At 57.5% G+C, this 18,610-nt stretch overlaps 1 protein-coding gene across 13 annotated transcripts; it reads left to right on the forward strand.

The window, feature by feature from the left end:
* The first annotated feature begins 53 nt into the window (after positions 1-53).
* Positions 54-18,217, forward strand: Ankrd24 (ankyrin repeat domain 24). Of its 13 annotated transcripts, XM_060371205.1 has the most exons (22): positions 54-193; positions 1,507-1,571; positions 5,852-5,938; positions 6,042-6,172; positions 6,243-6,331; positions 6,842-6,906; positions 7,553-7,610; positions 9,203-9,273; positions 9,426-9,532; positions 9,685-9,872; positions 10,380-10,417; positions 10,787-10,867; positions 10,954-11,061; positions 11,722-11,766; positions 11,867-11,965; positions 12,802-12,874; positions 13,126-13,244; positions 13,338-14,756; positions 15,729-15,896; positions 16,951-17,082; positions 17,456-17,521; positions 17,770-18,217. In XM_060371205.1, the coding sequence occupies exons 2-22, from the start codon at positions 1,536-1,538 to the stop codon at positions 17,845-17,847; spliced, it is 3,258 nt and encodes a 1,085-aa protein (XP_060227188.1). In that variant the 5' UTR covers positions 54-193; positions 1,507-1,535; the 3' UTR covers positions 17,848-18,217. The 13 variants fall into 13 exon arrangements, with proteins under 13 accessions (XP_060227188.1, XP_060227186.1, XP_060227184.1 ...); XM_060371203.1 differs by lacking the exons at positions 54-193; positions 1,507-1,571 and adding an exon at positions 3,972-4,120 and having other exon boundaries at positions 6,042-6,162; positions 17,776-18,217; XM_060371201.1 differs by lacking the exons at positions 54-193; positions 1,507-1,571 and adding an exon at positions 3,975-4,120 and having other exon boundaries at positions 6,042-6,162.
* The last annotated feature ends 393 nt before the right edge of the window (positions 18,218-18,610 follow it).

Consider the following 18,610-nt stretch of genomic DNA (forward strand, 5'->3'; position numbering starts at 1 on the left):
GTGCCCACCTGAGCACGCTGGCCAACAGCAGCTGTCTCCTCCCCTGCTCATCCCGTCCCCCGGGACAGACGCTCCACCCTCCCCCCCAACCTGATCGGGTGTCACCCCGACTCTGCTGCTGGCAGCTTGCAGCTGGAGCGGGTAACCAGAGAGGCTGCGGTGGACGCTGGGTTCCAGCCTGGAGTGCCCTGAGGTAGGGGCATAAGGGTGAGGGAGGCCAAGGCAGACCTTGCCCTGGGTCCCGAGAAAGGGGAGGCCTGGGTGCTGGTGTTGTGCCATGGGGTGCTACCTGCGACACTCCGAACACATCCACCTGCACGCTCGTGACAGGTCCACACACCCCACCCGCCAGTCGCGGCCCTGGCGCAGTGCGCAGTCTCCTCCTTGAACCACTGTGTGAACCCACAGGCCACTGGACCTGGGCTGCGGTCACCTCTTCCAGGAGGGAGACCTCTAATTCACAGGCTTTCTTCAACGCCATGACACATTCCCTCCCGACTGGAAACATGTAGACGACTCTATTGGGTGTCCTGTTACCCACCCTTGGGTGTGATTGAACTTTACAGTGTGGGGTGACAATGAACCGTCACACTGATTAGTAGAGGAGGCAGGATCAGTGGGTGGATGGGTGGAAGAACAGATGGATGGACGGATGGACAGACGGATGGACAGACGGATGGGTGGGTGGATGGATGGATGGGTGGATGGATAGATGGGTGGGTGAATGGATGGATGGATGGGTGGGTGGGTGGTTGGGTGGATGGATAGATGGGTGGGTGTGGGAGGATGGGTGGGTGGATGGATGGATGGGTGGATGGGTGGGTGGATGGATGGATGGATGGATGAATGGGTGGATGGGTGGATGGATGGGTGGGTGGATGGGTGGGTGGATGGGTGGGTGGGTGGACGGGTGGATGATGGGTGGATGATGGGTGGGTGGGGGTGGGAGGTTGTGCTCTGAATAGATGGCTCTTGAGCCGTGACAGTTGTGACTGGACTTTCCTGCAAGGACTGACTGTGCAGTGTCCCCTCCCCTGCAGCTCCATTACCTGAGAAGCCAGGTTAGAGGTAGAGGAAGAGACCCAGACAGGGAGAGTGCAGGATGCTCCATTTTGGAAGGTAGAGTTAGTTCCATCTGGGAGAGACAGGCAGCACTGGTCAGCCCGTGGGCTTCTATGAACAGGAGTTACACAAAGAAGTGTGTGTGTGTGTGTGTGTGTGTTAGTTCATGGCATTGCACAAATACCAGACAGCAGAGTAGTGTGAGCTGCTGGTGGTTGTGGTGATGCGTGCACATTACTGTCCGTCAGCCCCGCTTCCGGGGACTGCAGAGAGTACTCACAGCTGCCCAGCCACGGAGGAGTCATTGTCTCTGTTACAGCTGAGGACAGTTTCCTCAGAGAGGGCAAGTAACTGCGCGATACACCGCAGACAGGTGATCTGCCCGGCTGTGCTGTGGCTAACCGCGCAAGCACCGCACCCCTCACCCACCCACGCATTCCTCAGCTACAGGACTAGAGGCCCCAGCCGGCGTGATGAAGACCCTGCGTGCGCGGTTCAAGAAGACAGAGGTGAGTCTGCAGGCCTGGCGGAGGGCGTGAGTCCACCAGTCTGACCTCCTGCTCGAGCCCCCACTGCGGCTCAGAACCCGCGGGCCCATGGCTCTGTCTCTAGGCTCCACCTTCTTCTCCCCGCCTCCTGTGGCCCCAGCTTCATGGTCCAGTTTCTCAGAGCCAAATGCTGACCTCGCGCTTGGGTCCTCCGACTCCCACCGACGGCCCAATTCTGTTCTCCCACCCCGACTCCAGGTCATAGTGGCCACCGTGGCCTCGTTCCCTCCCTCCCCTGCCGCCTCCCCCAGGTGGAAGCAGGGCCTTTGTACATCCTGGCGAGGAGTCGCTGAGAGACAGCCAACTCTCTCCAGCCGTTTTCATTTTAATCGGTCTGAATTTAAGTGCTCTGCGCTGTGAGTCCTGGCCGCCCGCTCACACTGAGTCTTCAAGGAATGGACTTATATCGTTTGCATTTGAAACACGCAGGGAGGCTCAGGGAGGGTGTGGAAGCCTCCGAAGTCACACAGCTAGAAAGCAATACGCCTGCCTTCTGTGGGAGCTGAGTGCCAGTGGGTGTGACCTGCAGGGGGAGCGGCGGTGGAAGGGTTTGTTGAGAGAGAGAGAGAGAGAGAGAGAGAGAGAGAGAGAGAGAGAGAGCGCGGATGCTTTCCTACACAGTAAGGCTGGATTGGCCCCTAATATTTTCCACCTGGTCCCTCATTGCCTCAGGTAAGTTTTTTTTTTTTTTTTGGTTTTTTTTTTTAGAATCTCTGGTTATCGCAGTCAGTTGGAAATCAAGTCATTGCAAAAGCTGAATAGAGGCTGGCAAGATGGCTCAGCGGGGAAAGGTGCTTGCAGCCGATCGTGCAGACCTGAGGGTTTTAAAAGTCTAGTTTATGATTTTGTGTGGGGGCAGTGTTGCCCGCATGTCCGTCTGTGCACGTGGGTGCAATCCCCCCAGAGGCCAGAAGGGGGCGTCGGGTCACTAAGGAAGTGGAGTCACCGGTGGTTGTGAGGCACCATGTGGGTGCTGGGAACCAAACCGGATCCTCTGAGGAGCAGCCAGTGCTCTAACAGCTGAGCCGTCTCTCCTGAGTTTAGTTCTCAGAACCCATATGGTGGAAGGAGAAGATGACTCCACAAAATTGTCCCCCGACCTCTGTCTCCGTGCATGTGTGCATCACACACGTTACTGTCATTTTTAAATTAATAAAAACGTATTTTCTGAAAAGCTGAATTAGGCCAGCTGTGATGGCACAAGACTTTAATCCCAGCACTCGGGAGGTAGAGACAGGCTGATCTCTGAGTTCGAGGCCAGCCTGGTCTACAGAGTTCCAGAACAGCCAGGGCTACACAGAGAAACCGTCTTGCAAAAGATCCACCTATTTAAAAAGCTTAATTATTTCAAAACCTTGCATCCCACCTCTGGCAAGAGACACCTAGTTTGAGACGAGTGTGTGTTTCTGTGGGGCACTGAAGGGGCAGGGGTGTTGGCACTGGGCCAGCCTGGGCAGCAGATGGCAGGTCTGGACCTCCCCTCCCAGCCTGCACCAGCCTGCACCACCTCTGCCCGCCCTTCTCCGGTTTCCACTGGGCAGCCAGAGTGAAGCCCGGCTTTTGTCACTGCAGCCCCTAGGGAAGAAAGCGAACACCCACGGCTGCCTGGGAGCTGCCCTAGGCCTCGGGGTCCCCTCCTGTGGTGGCCAAACGCCAGGCTGCACCCAGCAAATGTTAGCTTGGGCCCCAGTTCTCATGCTGTCCTCCAAGACCTCTGCAAGGGTGCAGTGGGCTCTAGGCCCCAGTTTCCCTTGCATACATGGGAAGTACCGTCTGGGGGCGCCCTCTTTGATCTTTGGACCTTATTTGAGGAAAATCCCTCCAGTGCAATGACAGATACTTTTAAAGGTGGTTGTGTAGCCCTGGCTGTCCTGGAACTCACTCTGTAGACCAGGCTGGCCTCAAACTCAGAGATCCTCCTGCCTCTGCCTCTCAAATGCTGGGATTAAAGGGGTGCTCAGTATTCTCTTAGAAAAAAGTTGGTGTGTGTGTGTGTGTGCGCGCGCGGGTGTGCTCGCAAGGCAACCGAGTAAACTCCTCAGTTCACTCCAAGTTCTGCCTCTCTGGGACTTCCATCCCACAGCTACTCTCTTGTGTTGCTGCCTGCTCCCCTGTCCCCAAAGGCATTCAGCAATCACTCAATATCGTGGTGCCAACTTCCCCTGCCCTTCCTCTGGGTGTCAGGCCGGGGGCCAGGGATGCCTCTGGGGGTCCTTTGTGGAGGGCTCTAATTCCAGACAAGGCGGGAGTAGTTTCCTGGAGCAGAAATGGGGGCTGCACGTTCCTCTCTTTCAGCTGATCTAATGATGCATGCACTGATTCCCACGGCCCAGCCTGGGAGCTGTGCGCAGGCCCGGCTCCGCGTGCCTGCTGAGCGACGAGAAGCTTTTGTTGCATGCTCACTGAGAAACGGGCCTGTGCAGGGAGGCGCGTCCGGCCCAGGCTCCGCTCGGTCTCCAGAGCTGTCTGGCAAGTCTATGCGAAACCCGTTGTGCACGTGAAGAGGGCGGGTGAGGTCTAGGTCAATCCCATAGGTGAATACCGGCGGGGCAGGCTTGGGGTTCAAGTGTCTCGAGGGCCGCTGGACGGGAGCCAAGGATGAAGGAGTCATGGATGGACCGGTAGGCCAGGGAAGAAGTGAATGGATGAGAGAGGATGTGTAAGTGGGTGAAGGAATGAGTGAGCCAATGCATCTGCCAATGAAAAGATGGGTTAGTGCATGGGTGTATGAAAACATTAACAAATGTATGAATGAGTGTTGGAGAGAATGAATGTGTGGAATGATGGGTGAACGAATGAATGAATGAAAGATAGGCGTGAATGTATGAATGAATGGAAGATAATGGGCCACCTGCCAGGAAGAAGCGCAAGGTGAAGCGCTAGGGGGCTGGCACCCAACAGGAACCGAGCGGTAGGAGAGGGGGCGGGGCCTGCAGGTGGGGCGATGGAGAGCGGGCCACACCGCGGGTGGGAGGGCGTGGGGAAAGGGGAAGCAGCCTGGAAGAAGGAAAGGATGTGGGCGGGGCCTGAGCCGGTGAGGCGTGTGGGGCGGGGGAGGAGAGTGCTGATCTTGGGGAGGAGCTGGGCGGGGCCTGTGCCTGGTGAGGTGGTCAGAGGTGGAAGGGGGTGCTGAACCTTGAGAGGAGGGGGAGGGTCCCGTGCCGGAGGATGAGGGCGGGGCCGCGAGCCTGGGGAGGTAGGAGCGGCCTGTCCTGGCCCCGCCGTTCTCCTGTTTGCCATGAAGCAGCTGTGCCTGTGCGCAGTTACGTCCTCCTCCGCGGTAGGCGTTTGGGTCCCTCTGCGCCCTCCCCTTACTCCTGGGAAGATGCTCGGCGGGGCGGGGCACCTGGGGTCCCCCGGCAGGGCGCGGAGGGCGGCGCCCTGGGAGTCTGTGCGGACTTGGGGTCTGCAGGGCACTGCGGGATGCCCGGCTTGGAGGACACTGCGGACAGTGACTTGGGAACTGTCCGTGCAGCTGGGCTGCGAGTGCTGCTGGGGGATGATGGAGCTTTGGCAAAGCAGCTGTGAAGGGCGGGGGTGAGGTCGTGGGCTCAGTGGGCACTGGAGGATGGTTTGCAAAAGCATTCGGAGGTTGAGGCAGGGATCTTTGAGTGACATAGTGACACCCTGTCTCCAAAAACTATACAACAGTAAAATAAATGTGAAAGGCTTGGCGACGGCCCAGCGGGCAGAGTTTAGTAGCCACCCAGCCCTGGTTTCCATCCCACGGTCCACACCTTTTATCCTAGCCCTGGGGAGGGAAAAGCAGAAGCATCAGTGATCCTTGACTCACAGGGAATTTGAGGCCAGCCTGGGCTACATGACACCGACTGTTACTCTAAAACCGAAACCAGAGCTGGGGCATTGAGGACCTCACCTTTAATCCCAGCACTTTGGGGCAGAGGCAGGCCTATCTCTGTGAGTTTCGGACTAGCCTGGTCCACTGAAGAAATGCTGGAGCCAGGCGCGGTGAGGCATGCCTGTGACCACAGGACTGGGGAAGGCAGAGACAGGCGGATCTCTGTGACTTCGAGGCCAGCCTGGTCTACAAAGCGAGTCCAGGACAGAGAAACCCCGTCGAGAATAAAAGCAATTTAGGATTAAGGCACACTGAGGGGAGGTGGTTTGAGGGTTGGTGTTTGGAAGCCGCTCTGGTGGTGGGCCTGGAGATACATGCTGGGGGATGCAGGTTTCAGAGACGCCGTCTCGAAGCCCCCAGCCCAGGACCACCTACCCCACAGCTCCGGCTCAGCCCCACCGACCTCGGCTCCTGCCCGCCCTGTGGCCCGTGCCCTATCCCGAAACCCGCAGCCAGAGGCAGGCGTCAGGCAAGTGCCCAGGGGTGGGTGGGTGAGAGCTCGGAGCAGATGTTCCTCGGTGGGGAGGGGAGAGTGGCCCACTCGGTCCCTCGCTCTGGGTGTGCCGCTGCAGGGCCAAGACTGGGGCAAAAGCGACCAGCGCCTGCTTCAGGCTGTGGAGAACAACGATGTCGCCAGAGTGGCCTCGCTGATCGCCCACAAGGGGCTGGTGCCCACAAAACTGGACCCCGAGGGCAAGTCTGCGTGAGTGCCCAAGCCTGGGCTGGGGTGGCTTTGCACACTTCTGGGTCTGACCCCTGACCCCTGCCTCTAGATTCCACTTAGCAGCCATGAGGGGTTCGGCGGGCTGCCTGGAGGTGATGCTGGCTCAGGGCGCTGATGTCATGAGCACGGACGGAGCAGGTACTTCCAGACACGCCCCTGGGTGGGCGGCAGGGCTGACTAGGGCAGGGACCACAGGTCTGGCTGTCCACACTGCAGTGTAGCTCAGAAGGTTGGACATTCACCGAATAAGAGGGAAGCCCTGAGGTCTGTCCTCCGCACCAATGGCACACGCCTGTCGTCTGGCACTGGTGTGGAGGCAGGAGGATTGGGAGTTCAAGGTGATTCTCAGATACTTATGAACTGGAGACCAACCGGAGGTATATGAGACTGTGCCAAAAAAAAAAATAAATAAATAAAACCTTTGATTGCAGCATCCAGGTGGCAGAGACAGGCCGGTTGATCCCTGTGAGTTCCAGACCAGTCTGGGCTACTTGGGACACCGTCTCAAAAACAAAGATAGCAAACAAATACTGCAGTAGAAAAGTCTGTGGAAGCAGAATGGTTTAAGAAGCAGCTGAGTCTGAAAGTTCAGGCGGGGGAGCAAGCTGGTCACACCTGGAGGACATCTGCCCTTCTCTTCCCCCCTAGGTTACAATGCCCTTCACCTGGCAGCCAAGTATGGGCACCCTGAGTGCCTGAAGCAACTCCTGGAGGTCCTGATACCCATCCTCTGTGCACTTGAACTCCAGCTACCTCCCTAATCCCCAGCTGTTCCTGGCCCTCAGCCCTGCCCCTTTTTGTTACTGTCATCAGAGCAGGGTCACCAGGAGGGCTGGAACTTGGGTTCTCAGGTCAGAAAGATGGAGAAAGGAAGAAAAAGAGCCCAAGGGGCTGGAGAAACAGCTCAGTGGTTAGAGCACTGGCTGCTTTTGCAGAGGACCGGGATTCAATTCCCAGCGCTCTCATGGCATTTCACAACCGCGCATAACTCCAGTTCCAGGAGATCTGACTGACACCCCCTTTTGGTCATCCCAGGCACTGCACTCATGGATTTAGGCATGGGCATGCACACACAGACACAACATAAAATAAATCTTAAAAACAACGAATCTGTGGGTCAGTGAGAGATGTCTCAGGAGGTAGAAGCATTTGCCCCAAGCCTGATGAGCTCTGATTTTGTTCCTTGGGAACCCCTTGAAACATGCTGTGCCGAAAGTAGGCATGCACACACACAGAAACAAAGGCAACAGAATAGCAATTTAACGAACAGAAGGCGAGAGACAGCCCAAGAGAGCAGGGGGACGGGAGGAATCAGCCGCTCAGGAAACAGAGATGATATCACCTGTCACTCCTTTCCAGGCTTCCTGCGTGGTGGACGTTGAGGACAGCAGTGGGTGGACAGCCCTACACCATGCAGGTGGGCAGCCAGGGCCTCTGAAATTCAAGGAAGGCTCTCTGCCAGCCCCTCACTGGGGAGTCCTAGGCGGGGCTTCATCCCTGACCACGGCCCCATCCCTCACTGGGATATTCTAGCGAGGGGTGGGGTGGGGGTGCAGGGGAGGGCTCTACCTCTGACCTGCAGGTCCTGAGCTTTTCTTAGTCTTTTATGGCATGTGTGTCCATGTGTCTTTCTGGGTGGGGTTGTCAGGCAGTCCTCCCCCCTCTGAGCTAGCATCTCTCTCTGAACCTGGTCTTCACAATGTAAGCTAGGCTGGCTGACCAGTAAACTTTGGATCCTCTTGTAAGCTTTGGATGCCTCCCTGGTGCTGGGCTCACAAAGATGCACCCCATCCCTGACTTATGTGGGCGGGGGAATTAACTCAGGAGCTCACTCTTAGAGATTAGAGACTGGCTATCTTCCCAGCCCTGACCTTACTTATTTTGATAGAGAGTCTCTCTGTAGACTAGGCTAGCCTTGAAGTTGGGGTCCTACTGGGTCAGCCTCAGTTTCTGGGTGACGGATGTGGGCCACCATCTCCAGTTGCTTTTCTTGTTCTGACCTGTGTGCAGCCCAGGGCTCAGCTCGAATGCAGTCCCCACCTGAACCAGGCCCTTTTGCTATTGCACAGAGTCAGGCTCATGTACCAGTGGAAGAACCCTATTTCTTGGACCCCAAAGCACAGCCTGTGGTGGACGAGGCTGGGGCCTAGCATTCTAATTCCGTCCAGGATCTCCTGGGTAGCCCCTCCAGCACACCCCCAGACCCAGGCTTCCCACGCAGAGCAGCCAGGAACTTACTGGAGCCCATGTCCTGCCAGGGCCAGGGGCCAGCACACTTGGGTTGACTTTGGGAGCACCGGTAGGAGTGGCACGGGCAGGTGGTATCAGTGCCACAGGCCCTCTAGGGATATCTTAAAAACTGAGTTGCATTTATTCATATGGCGTGAGGGAAGCATCATTCATGTCATGACGCTTGAGCGGCAAGCGGAAGACAACTCTTGGGAGCTGACTTTCTCTTGCACCGGGTGGGTCCTGGAGACTGCACTCAGGTCTTTACAGCAAGCATCTTTACCATCTTTCTGAGCTAGCTGTTGTTATTTTTTTTTTTAGGTTTTTTATTTTAAATTCTTTCAAAAAATATTTTATTATTATTTTTTTATGTGTGTGTGTTTTACTTGTGTGGATGCCTGTTCCACATAAGTGCCTGGTGCCATCAGGGGCCAGAAGGGGGGCATTGGATCCCCTGGATCTGGAGTCAGGACTGTTGAGGGATGTCATGTGGGTGCTGGGAATTGAACCTGGGTCCTCTGCAGGAGCAGCTGGTGCTCTAACTATTGAGCTGAGGTTTTGGTTGAGGCATGGTCTCACCCTGTAGCTCCTAATGTGCAGCCCTCCTCCAACCTGGGCCTCGCAGCTGCTAGGGTGACCAGTATTAGCCACCACGCTGCACAGTGAGTTCCAGGCCAGCCTAGGCTACAGACTGTGACTCCACCTCAGCGACAAACACAGTGGTGTTCCTGGCAAGCAGCTGCCTCTCCGGCCCACTCTCCTCTCTCTTGTCTTCCCCAGCGGCTGGTGGTTGTCTCTCCTGCTCAAAGCTGCTCTGTTCCTTTAAGGCACATATGAACCCCCGGGACCGGGTGAGCTGCTGGGATCGTGTCGGGGGCGGGGAGGGTACAGTGTTATTCTTGTGGTAGGTCCTCACCACGGGCGGCATTCCAGGCATCATCTGCAAAGTGTGGGTGAGACTCTAGGGCAGCCATCACTCATGTCATGTCATCCTCCCCACCAGTCGGGCGCCACGCCCCTCATCATAGCGGCTCAGATGTGTCACACAGATCTGTGCCGCCTCCTCCTACAGCAGGGGGCTGCCATAAATGACCAGGACCTGCAAGGCAGGTGAGCACCTTCCCTCCTGACCATCATATGCCGTGTGACTTGGGGCAAGTATCTGGACCTTGCTGAGCTGGTGACCCTCTTCCTCCCTTCCCAGCCTGGGTGCAGGGGCTGGCGACAAGTCTCCGCCCCTCAGCAGACCCTTTACTCCACAGGACAGCCTTGATGCTGGCGTGTGAGGGGGCCAGCCCCGAGACCGTCGAGGTGCTCCTGCAGGGTGGGGCCCAGCTGGGCATCACTGATGCACTGGGCCAGGACGCCACTCACTACGGGGCCCTGACTGGGGACAAAGTCATCTTGCAGCTTCTACAGGAGTGTGCCGGGCGCCCTTCCCCTCCCAGTGGTGTGCAAGCCTATCCCTGTTCTCCTTGTGGGCAGTTTCTAGTCATCCCCTTATTTGCTTACTGATAGTTTTGAGACACCCCAGTCTACCAAGTCTGAGCATTTTCATGTCTCCCCTGCTCAGGGCACTTTCAAGGAGCCCCCTTAGTATAGAGACTCTCCCTTTTCTAAGAGATGGCAATCCACACGCCCAGCCCAACCTGGAAGCTCCATTGCCCTCAGTTTCTGAGAGTTTCAAGGCCCCTCTTACCCAGGATTCCGCCTATGTAGGTTTCTACCTTAATGTCCCTGAATCAGAGGCTGGGTTTTGTGGTCCACAGCCAGGAAAGTAGAGCAGTTAGATCTGAGTTTGGGGCTAGCCTGGGCTACAGACTGAGATTCTCAGTATGAACAAAAAAAGCACTTAGGCTTCAGAAGAGCCCTCTGAATACCCCGGGCTGACCAGGGGCCTTCCTGGAGCTGAGAATGCAGAACTAGGTGCCCGACTCAGTTTCCCCTCTCTCCCCAGCCTCTTTAGAGGATGATTCCGGAGAGGCCTCATCTCAGGTAGGAACCTGGAAGGTGTGACAGTCCCTTGCCCTGTACACACACTCCTGTGGCGGTCACGTGAATGCTGGCAATCCTACACGCTGGGGATGGTACAGCTGAAGGCTGATTCAGGCTGAGGAAGAGGCTGGCCTGGCCACTTTCTATTCCCATGCTCCCTGGTCTTCTGTGTCTCTGGCTTCACAGGGAATACAAAATGACCCAGAAGCCGATAGAGCCAGGGGGATCTACAATGAGTGGGGAGGACACGGGCCTATCAGTGCATAGGAAGTCAGGGGCAGTGGAGGCTGCTGGGGGCTGGCTACACTGCAACCCCTGTGTGGATCCTGGCCTGTGCCCGGGTCCTACCTTCCCCTGTGCCCACACCAGAACTCAGTGTCCAGCCATGAGAAGCGAGGGGCCCCCAAGAAGAGGAAGGCACCCCAGCCTCCGGCCAGCACACCTGTTCCTGTAAGAGATGGGGGTAGCCTGGGGGAGGGCGGTGCCACCTAGAGACTTCACCTAAAGCGCTGTCTCCTGATGTGCTGGGGGGAAAGGACGACCGGGATGCTTATGAGGAGATCGTGCGCCTCAGGCAAGAGAGAGGCCGGCTCCTGCAGAAGATCAGGGGCCTGGAACAGCACAAGGAGCGAAGAAGGAAGGAGGTGAGGGGCTGCAGGGCCTGTGGTCTGGGTGGGGGAGCAACTCCCTGGGAACCCATGCCGTACTTCCTGTCCTTCGTTCTCCCTCTTTCCTGCCTTCCCTTTGCTCCTGACACTCGGCCCCCTCACTGGCCTTCCAACGATCCAGACTCTGTCCTGCGCAGGGCCTTTGCCCATGCTGTGTGCAGTAAGAACGGCTGCCCCTCCAGCTGTCCTCAAGGCTCCCTTCCTCACAGCCTCTGCCTTTTCCCAACCTGCACCTCCCCTGCCCACCTTAGTTAAAATTGTACCCTCATTTTCAGCTTCTTTCATTCTCTCCATGGCACTCCACCACTCAAATGTGCACCCATGAGGGCAGGTGAGGGTTCTGAGCTTAGAGCACAGAACACTGGATGAATGACGGGCGCATGGTGCGGAGTGAAGGCATGAATGAGTGAAGGAATGAATGACCTGGCACAGGATCTGCTATGGAGCAGGCCCTGGGCCAAAGCACCTTGAGTAAAGTGAGAGAACAGAATGGGGTCTGACACACAGCGTGAATGCCCAGTCAGCGTGGCACACAGTAGGTGCTCGTTGTACGTGGAGAATAGAGAGATGGCTGCCAGGCACTGGATGGCACATAGCTGGCCAGCCCTGTCCAGCCCCAACCACTTCCGCCCACAGCCCCTGGAGGCAGAGGCCAGCTCAGTACACAGCCTGGAGAGACAGGTAGGTGGGGAGGGCACAGACAGTGCCTGGGAGGGAGGGTGCTCGGATGCCAGGCTCCAGGGGTCCAGTGTCCTCAGGTGCTCACCTACCACCTCTGCAGGTGCAGGAGCTGCAACAGCTGCTAGCAGAGAAGCAGGAGGAGAAGGAGAGCCTGGGCCGGGAGGTAGAGAGCCTGCAGAGCCGCCTGTCCCTGCTGGAGGTAGGGGGGCCTGGGAGCGAGAGCCTCAGCCGGAGGGGCCTGAGGGGTGAGGGTGCTGCTGTGTGGGCAGGGCAAGAGGCTGGGTGGGCTGGGGCCTGGGATGGCAGTGGAGGTGTGGGGAAGTGTGAGGACTTGGAAAGGGTAGGAGCAGGGCATCATCAAAGTGTGTGGTGCCCGTCCTAGGAGGGACAAATGGCGGGATCACTGCATAGGGCTGGGCCAGAGAAAGGAACGGGAAGACCCAGGGCAGGGGTTGGTGGAGACAGGATGGGTGGGAGGGGCTTGGTGAGTGTGGAGGAGTCTCTGCCGCGCCAGGCCAACCCTGAGGTGCCGGAGCTTCAACCAGGCGCCATGGTGCAACCTCAAGGTCCTGGCCAGATGTGAAATACACAGACACACAGAGATGAGCGTCTACTTTGGAAGGTGCTGGGACACGAACCCAGAACCTTGATCCTATGCTGGGAATGGCCTTCAGTCTCGAGTCCTTGCCTAGCGTGTGCAAAGGCCCCGGTCCACCCCTGTTCCTCCCCCCGCCCCACAGGGCTTCTCAGTGTAGCCCTGGCTGCCCTGGACTCACTCACTCTGTAGACCAGGCTGGCCTGGAACTCAGAGGTCCCCCTGCCTCTGCCCCCCTGAACGCTGGGATTAAAGGCATGCGCCCGGCTCATTAGGAGGTGGAAGGGCATTTTGGATGCTCACTGAATACAGCCATTCCACCGTGGGAGTCTCCATAGTGTTGTGTGGATATATGGACCTCACAGTCCCCTGTCAGTTTGGGAGGTGACTGGAGTGCCAAGGGGCAGGACCTGAAGGTCTACTTTGTATCCCGACCCCAGAATGAGAGAGAAAACACCAGCTATGACGTAGCCACCCTGCAGGATGAGGAGGGCGAGATGCCGGACTTCCCAGGTGAGTTCTGAACCCCACACCCTCACCGCTGCCCACCTGGGATTCTGAGGGGTGGATGGCCACGTGGAGACAGAGCCACAGCCATAGCCTTCCACGGACGGGAAGTGTGATGCCAAGAGGGCGCTACAAGCAGTGAGTGCCCCTCCCGCACCTGTCCAAGGCAAGGGGAGGTCCACGCTGAATGGCTCCTGTCTCTGCCCTCGTGGTGTACGCCCCCAGCCTGACTCAGTGCTCTTCCCCGACTCCGTCAGGAGCTGAAGCAGTGCTGTCAAAGAATCTGAGTCCATCGGCTGAGGAGATAGTGGCTTCCCTACAGGAGCAGGTGGCTCAGCTCACCAGGAAGAACCAGGAGCTGCTGGAGAAGGTCCAGGTAGGGAATCTGAGGCAATGGAATCTGGGGCCTTGGGGGTGGCGGGGAACACGGGGAGGCCGCCTCCTAGCCTGCCTGCCTCCCCACTCTCAGATCCTTGAGGAGTTTGAGAAGGACGAGGCACAGATGGTGGAAGACAGTCAGCCTGACGTCGTCCCCCTAGTCCTGTACGACTCCCTTCGGGCAGAGCTTGAGCAGCTCCGGCGGCAGCACGCAGAGGCCATGCATGAGCTGCAGCAGCAGAGGGCGCTGCCCAGGGCTCCTGGGGAAGAGACCGCACACCCGGAGAGCAAGGACAAGGGTATCACCATCCAGAATGGACCCAGTGTCAATGGCACCACGTATCCAGATACCACTGCAAATGGAACTGAACTCCAAGCCGGAGGCTCCGTGAGCATCGTGAACAGCGAAGCCAGGCTTTCAGAAGTGGCACCCACGGAGCCTCAGGCTGCAGGTTCAGAGGCCACGGGGAAAGATGGAGTGTCAGCGGAGGCCATGGACACTAGAGCCGCTGTGACTGAGGCCCAAGATGCGAAAGCTGTAGGCGACAATGCTGAAAGTGAGCCAGTGGCGGCAGAGGCTTCGGGCAGGAAAGAGAATCCAGGAATGAAGACTGATGGAGAGGATGCGGAACAAGCAGGGCTCCCGGCACCAGGGATGAGAAACATGGAGGCCACCAGAGCAGAGGCCAAGGAAGTGCGGGATACGGGAGTGCAGGCCACAGGCGCACAGGCCACGGAAGTGAAGACCACGGGAGTGCAGGCCACAGTGGCGGACGTTATAGGAGTGAAGGTCACAGGAGTTCAGGCAACAGAATCCACAGCAGTGGAGGCCAACACCGTGGAGGCCACAGGAGCCGAGGCTACTGGAGCGCAGGCCATGGAGGCAGCAGACAGCACAGGAGCGCAGGCCACGGCAGTGGAGGCCACTAGCACGCAGGGAACTGTGACGGACGCCACTGGCGCCCAGCCCACGGCACTGGAGGCCACGGGCGCGCAGGCCCCTGGGACGGAGGAGGCCACGGACCCCTGCGCTGAGGTCCTGCCCCCGGGGGCGGCGGCGGCTGCGCTGCAGGCCGAGCTGGAGACCCGGATCCGCGGCCTGGAGGAGGCGCTGCGCCGGCGGGAACGGGAGGCGGCGGCCGAGCTGGAGGCCGCGAGGGGCCGGTTCGCCGAGGCGGAGGCGGAGGCGGAGGAGGCGGCGCGGGGGCGGAGCCGCGAGCTGGAGGCGCTCCGGGACCTGCTGGCCACGGCCACGGCCACGGGCGAGCGCGCAGGCGCGGAGGCCGCCGAGCTGCGCCGGGCGCTGTCGGTCGCCGAGGCTCAGGCTGCGGAACTCAGGGCCGCCCTCGCCGCCGCCCGCGAGGAGCTGGAGCGCGTGCGCGGGGCCTCGGTGCCTGCGGACGAGCACGAGCACGCGCTGGGTGCCCTGCGTGAGCACGTGGCCCAGCTGCAGGCGCAGCTGGCGGAGCTGGCGCGCAGACACGAGAGGACGAGCGCGGAGGTCTTCCAGGTGAGCGTCTGCACCAGGCTGTCCTCACCGTGTAGTTCTGCGTGGGTGTCTGTCCGCGTGTCTGTCTGCGGCCGCGAGGCCGGAAGAGGGCGTCCGATTCACGGGAAAGTTGGAGTTACACATGAGCCGCCACGTGGGTGCTGGGAATCGAACCCTCGTCTTATGCAAGAGCAGTCAGTGCTCTACCTCCCTCACCATCTCTCTGGCCCATAACATTTTTATTTAGATTTAATTCTAAGTGTGTGCCCACAGATGATATGTTGGGATAGACATATGGGAGCCATACCCTCTACCATGTGGGTCCTGAAGACCAAACCGGGCCTGTCAGGCTTGGTTGCAAGCGCCTACCCTCAGAGCCTTACTCTTTTTCTTCTCATTGATTTTTGGGTTTCGGTTTTAGAACAGAGGTTCATGGGGTCCAGACTGACCTCGAACGCATGACCCTCCTGCCTCTACCTCCCAATTAGAGGGATGGCAGGTATGACCACTAAGACCTGTTTACACAGAGACCTGGTGCATGCTGGGCCGGCCCTCTACCCGCTGAGTCCCACCTGAGAACATTGATACCGCTGTGCAGTGAGGCCCTGTCTCAACCAAACCGAATCAAGCCAAACCAACTTCCTTATGAAGGATTGCATGTGTGTGTGTGTTTTCAGGCAGTCTCTCTCAGTTCCTGGGCTGGCCTTGAAATCACTGTAGCCCTGGAACTCCAGATCCTCCTGCCTCAGCTTCCTGATACCTGGATCACAGGCTTGCTCCACTAAGTGAGGATGCCAGAGCACAGAGAGGCCCAACTTCCTGTCCAGGGACACAAAGCAGCCAGTGGGCAGGACCAGAATGTTTCCAGGGTTGGGTGGGAATCCTTGAGGCGGAACAGCATCAGCTCAGCATGGAAGGGTGGGAAGAGCCCTAGGATCCAAGCCTCTTTGGGGTCTAAATGTCCCGAGAGTCACACGTGGGCTTGGGCCACAGGTGCAGCGTGAGGCATTGTTTATGAAGAGCGAGAGGCACGCGGCCGAGGCCCAGCTGGCCACGGCCGAGCAGCAGCTCCGCGGGCTTCGTACAGAGGCCGAGAGGGCGCGCCAGGCCCAGAGCCGTGCCCAGGAGGCCCTGGACAAAGCCAAGGAGAAGGACAAGAAGGTGGGTTCCCTCCTTGCTCACTGTCAGGGCCCACCAAGCCGAGGTTACACAGACCTGAAGAACCTCCCAGCCAGCAAGGTCTTGTGAATTCGGCGTGTAGCTCACATGGGAAACTGAGTCACAGCGAAGGATGAAAATCTCATGTAGAGCCGCTCTGGCTGTGGGTGCATCTGGTTATCTTAACCATGGTAACAGATATCCAACCCTTTCTGCTCTCCCTAATTATCTCCATTTGAAGTAAGAAGCACAGAGAGGTGATGTCAGAGCAGGATTTGAGCCTTAGTTTACCATATGTACATTAAAAACATTTTTAAATTACTTATATTTATTTATTTTGAGTGAGGGGTGAGGGCATGCATGCATGGAGGTCAGAGGACAACTTGTCTGGATCCGTTTTCTCCTCCAGCCACGTGGGTCCCAGGCACTGAACTCAGGTAGAGAGGCAGGCTTGGCAGCAAGTGTCTCGATCCCTGAAACAACTCACGAGCCCCGTTGTATCATTTTGTGTGTGCGTGTCCATGTGCGGAGGTCACAAGCCAACCTTGGCTTCCCATAAAATGAGATAAAAATCCCAAGTTGTCTTTATGGGTTCTGGACATGGTGAAACAGCTCCAGACCCTAGTCATTAACTGGATGTGCCAACACAGACCCTAAGATCAGGGGAGCCAGGGCATTTTTCTATGAAGGACCAAAATAAATAGTGTTTACTGACCTGTAGGCCACAGTGTGTGGTTCCTGTTTGCTGTGAGCAGACAGAACAGCGTAACAATAAAACTTTATTGATAAATGTCATAATGTGATTTGGATTCCCTTCATGGGTCACAAAATAGATCTTTCATTGGATTGGGGTTTTTTTTTTTTCCCCTCTCTCCAAACATTTAAAAATGTGAGGAAGGTTTTTCAGTCCTGGGCTGTACAAATTGAAGTTCTGAGTCAGCTTAGGTTCTGGCCCAAGAATCAGTGACCCTGTTCCAAGCCACCCAGGAAAGGTGCAGAGGTCCCTGGTTTCTGCCTGGCTCAGCGTGGCCGCTCATGGAGTCCTGCCCCTTGCCAGATCACAGATCTGTCCAAAGAAGTCTTTGCACTGAAGGAGGCTCTGAAGGCGCAGCAGGCACCCCCAGCCAGCTCCAAGGAGGAGGAGGAGGCCCTTCGAGGCCAAGTGACAGCTTTGCAGCACAGGATGGAGGTACTAGCTCTGTGTAGCAGGGGAGGGGTGGTGGGGCCACAGACAGAGCAGTTCAGGGTGCTGGTGGGCATGGCTGGCAGGATGCAGGCTGGGCAGGGTGCCTCACACACACCTCCCTGATCCAGCCGTCAGCAGCCACTGAACCTGGGGTTTTGACTCAGGCAGAGTGTGTGGGTGTGTCTCACTGTGGCTGGGCCTCCAGTTCTCTCCCCTTCCCTCCCAAATCCCCTTCTTCCCTTCCCTTCTTGTTCCCTTCCTCCCTGTCCACCTTTCATGTGAGGCAGGGTCTCATGTAGCCCAGGCTGACCTCAAACTCACTATCTAGATGGATGACCTTGACTCTCTGACCCTTCCCCTTCCTCTGTGTCCACAGGAGGAGGCCCGGGAGCATGGCGCTGTGGTGGCCTTATACCGAAGTCATCTCCTGTATGCCATTCAGGTGAGTCTCCTGCCTCATGACTCCACCTAAGGGTGCCCACCTGGCTTTACCATTATTCTGGCACCTCCTGGGCCCAGTCTCTCCTGTTCAGAGCCAGCCTGTGGCTTCTGGGAACATGCCTGTGCATCAGGGACCTTCCTCATGGAGCACTGGCTCTCTTGGGTTTGAGAGACTTGCAAGGGGCAGGGGAGCACCCAGCAGGTGCACCGGAGTCTGCCTCTGTCCCCTCCCACCTCCCACCTCCCCAGGGACAGATGGACGAGGACGTACAGTGCATTCTCAGCCAGATCCTGCAGATGCAGCGGCTGCAGGCGCAGGGCCGCTGAGGACTCAGCTCAGACGTTCAGTCTCCATCCTTCACCTCTGCAAGCTGAAGCCACAGACATCACCACCTTCCCGTGCACCTGAGGAACAACAGGACTCAGCATGCAGTGGGAGACCAGCCTGGGCCTCAGCAGTGGAGCCCAGCTCACCCCTCACCCCACAGCTCCCTGCACTGTGGCCCTCTGATTCCTGTCACTCCCCAAGCTCACTGAGAGAGAGAGAGAGGAAGAGAGAGAGAGAGAGAGAGAGAGAGAGAGAGAGAAGCAGTGTGGGACGCTGGGTGAGGGCATGCTTGGGGCTGGAGGACTCAGAACACAATTTGGTCTTCTGGATCCATAACACAATTACAGCAATAAATACAAGTGCTGTGCAGTGTTTAAAGTTGTGCCTCAGGGGTGGAGACCCCACCTAGAACCCCCGGGGGGAGGGCGAGGGTGTGGTCTGGGGTGGAGCCCTGTGACCACTCTAGATGTGGTAGGATCTGGGACAATGGAGTTGATAATTGAGGCAGGCTGCAGTCTCATGCAATAGCCAGCTTTATTCAGAGCCCAGACTGTAGATGCTCTGAGGTTTAAGGAAGGTTGCCAGGGCTACACAAAGGAACCCTGTCTCAAAACAAACAAACAAACAAAAAACCACACACACACAAAAAGATTAAAGAAGTAAACATTTTTTTTCCATGGAGGCATAAACATTTGTTTGAATAAGAGTAGCAACTAGCAATAGTGAGTAATCTGAAGTAAAGTCACTCCTATCCAAGAAAGC

This window comes from Meriones unguiculatus, chromosome 17, assembly GCF_030254825.1.
Source record: "Meriones unguiculatus strain TT.TT164.6M chromosome 17, Bangor_MerUng_6.1, whole genome shotgun sequence".
Classification (NCBI taxonomy): domain Eukaryota; kingdom Metazoa; phylum Chordata; class Mammalia; order Rodentia; family Muridae; genus Meriones; species Meriones unguiculatus.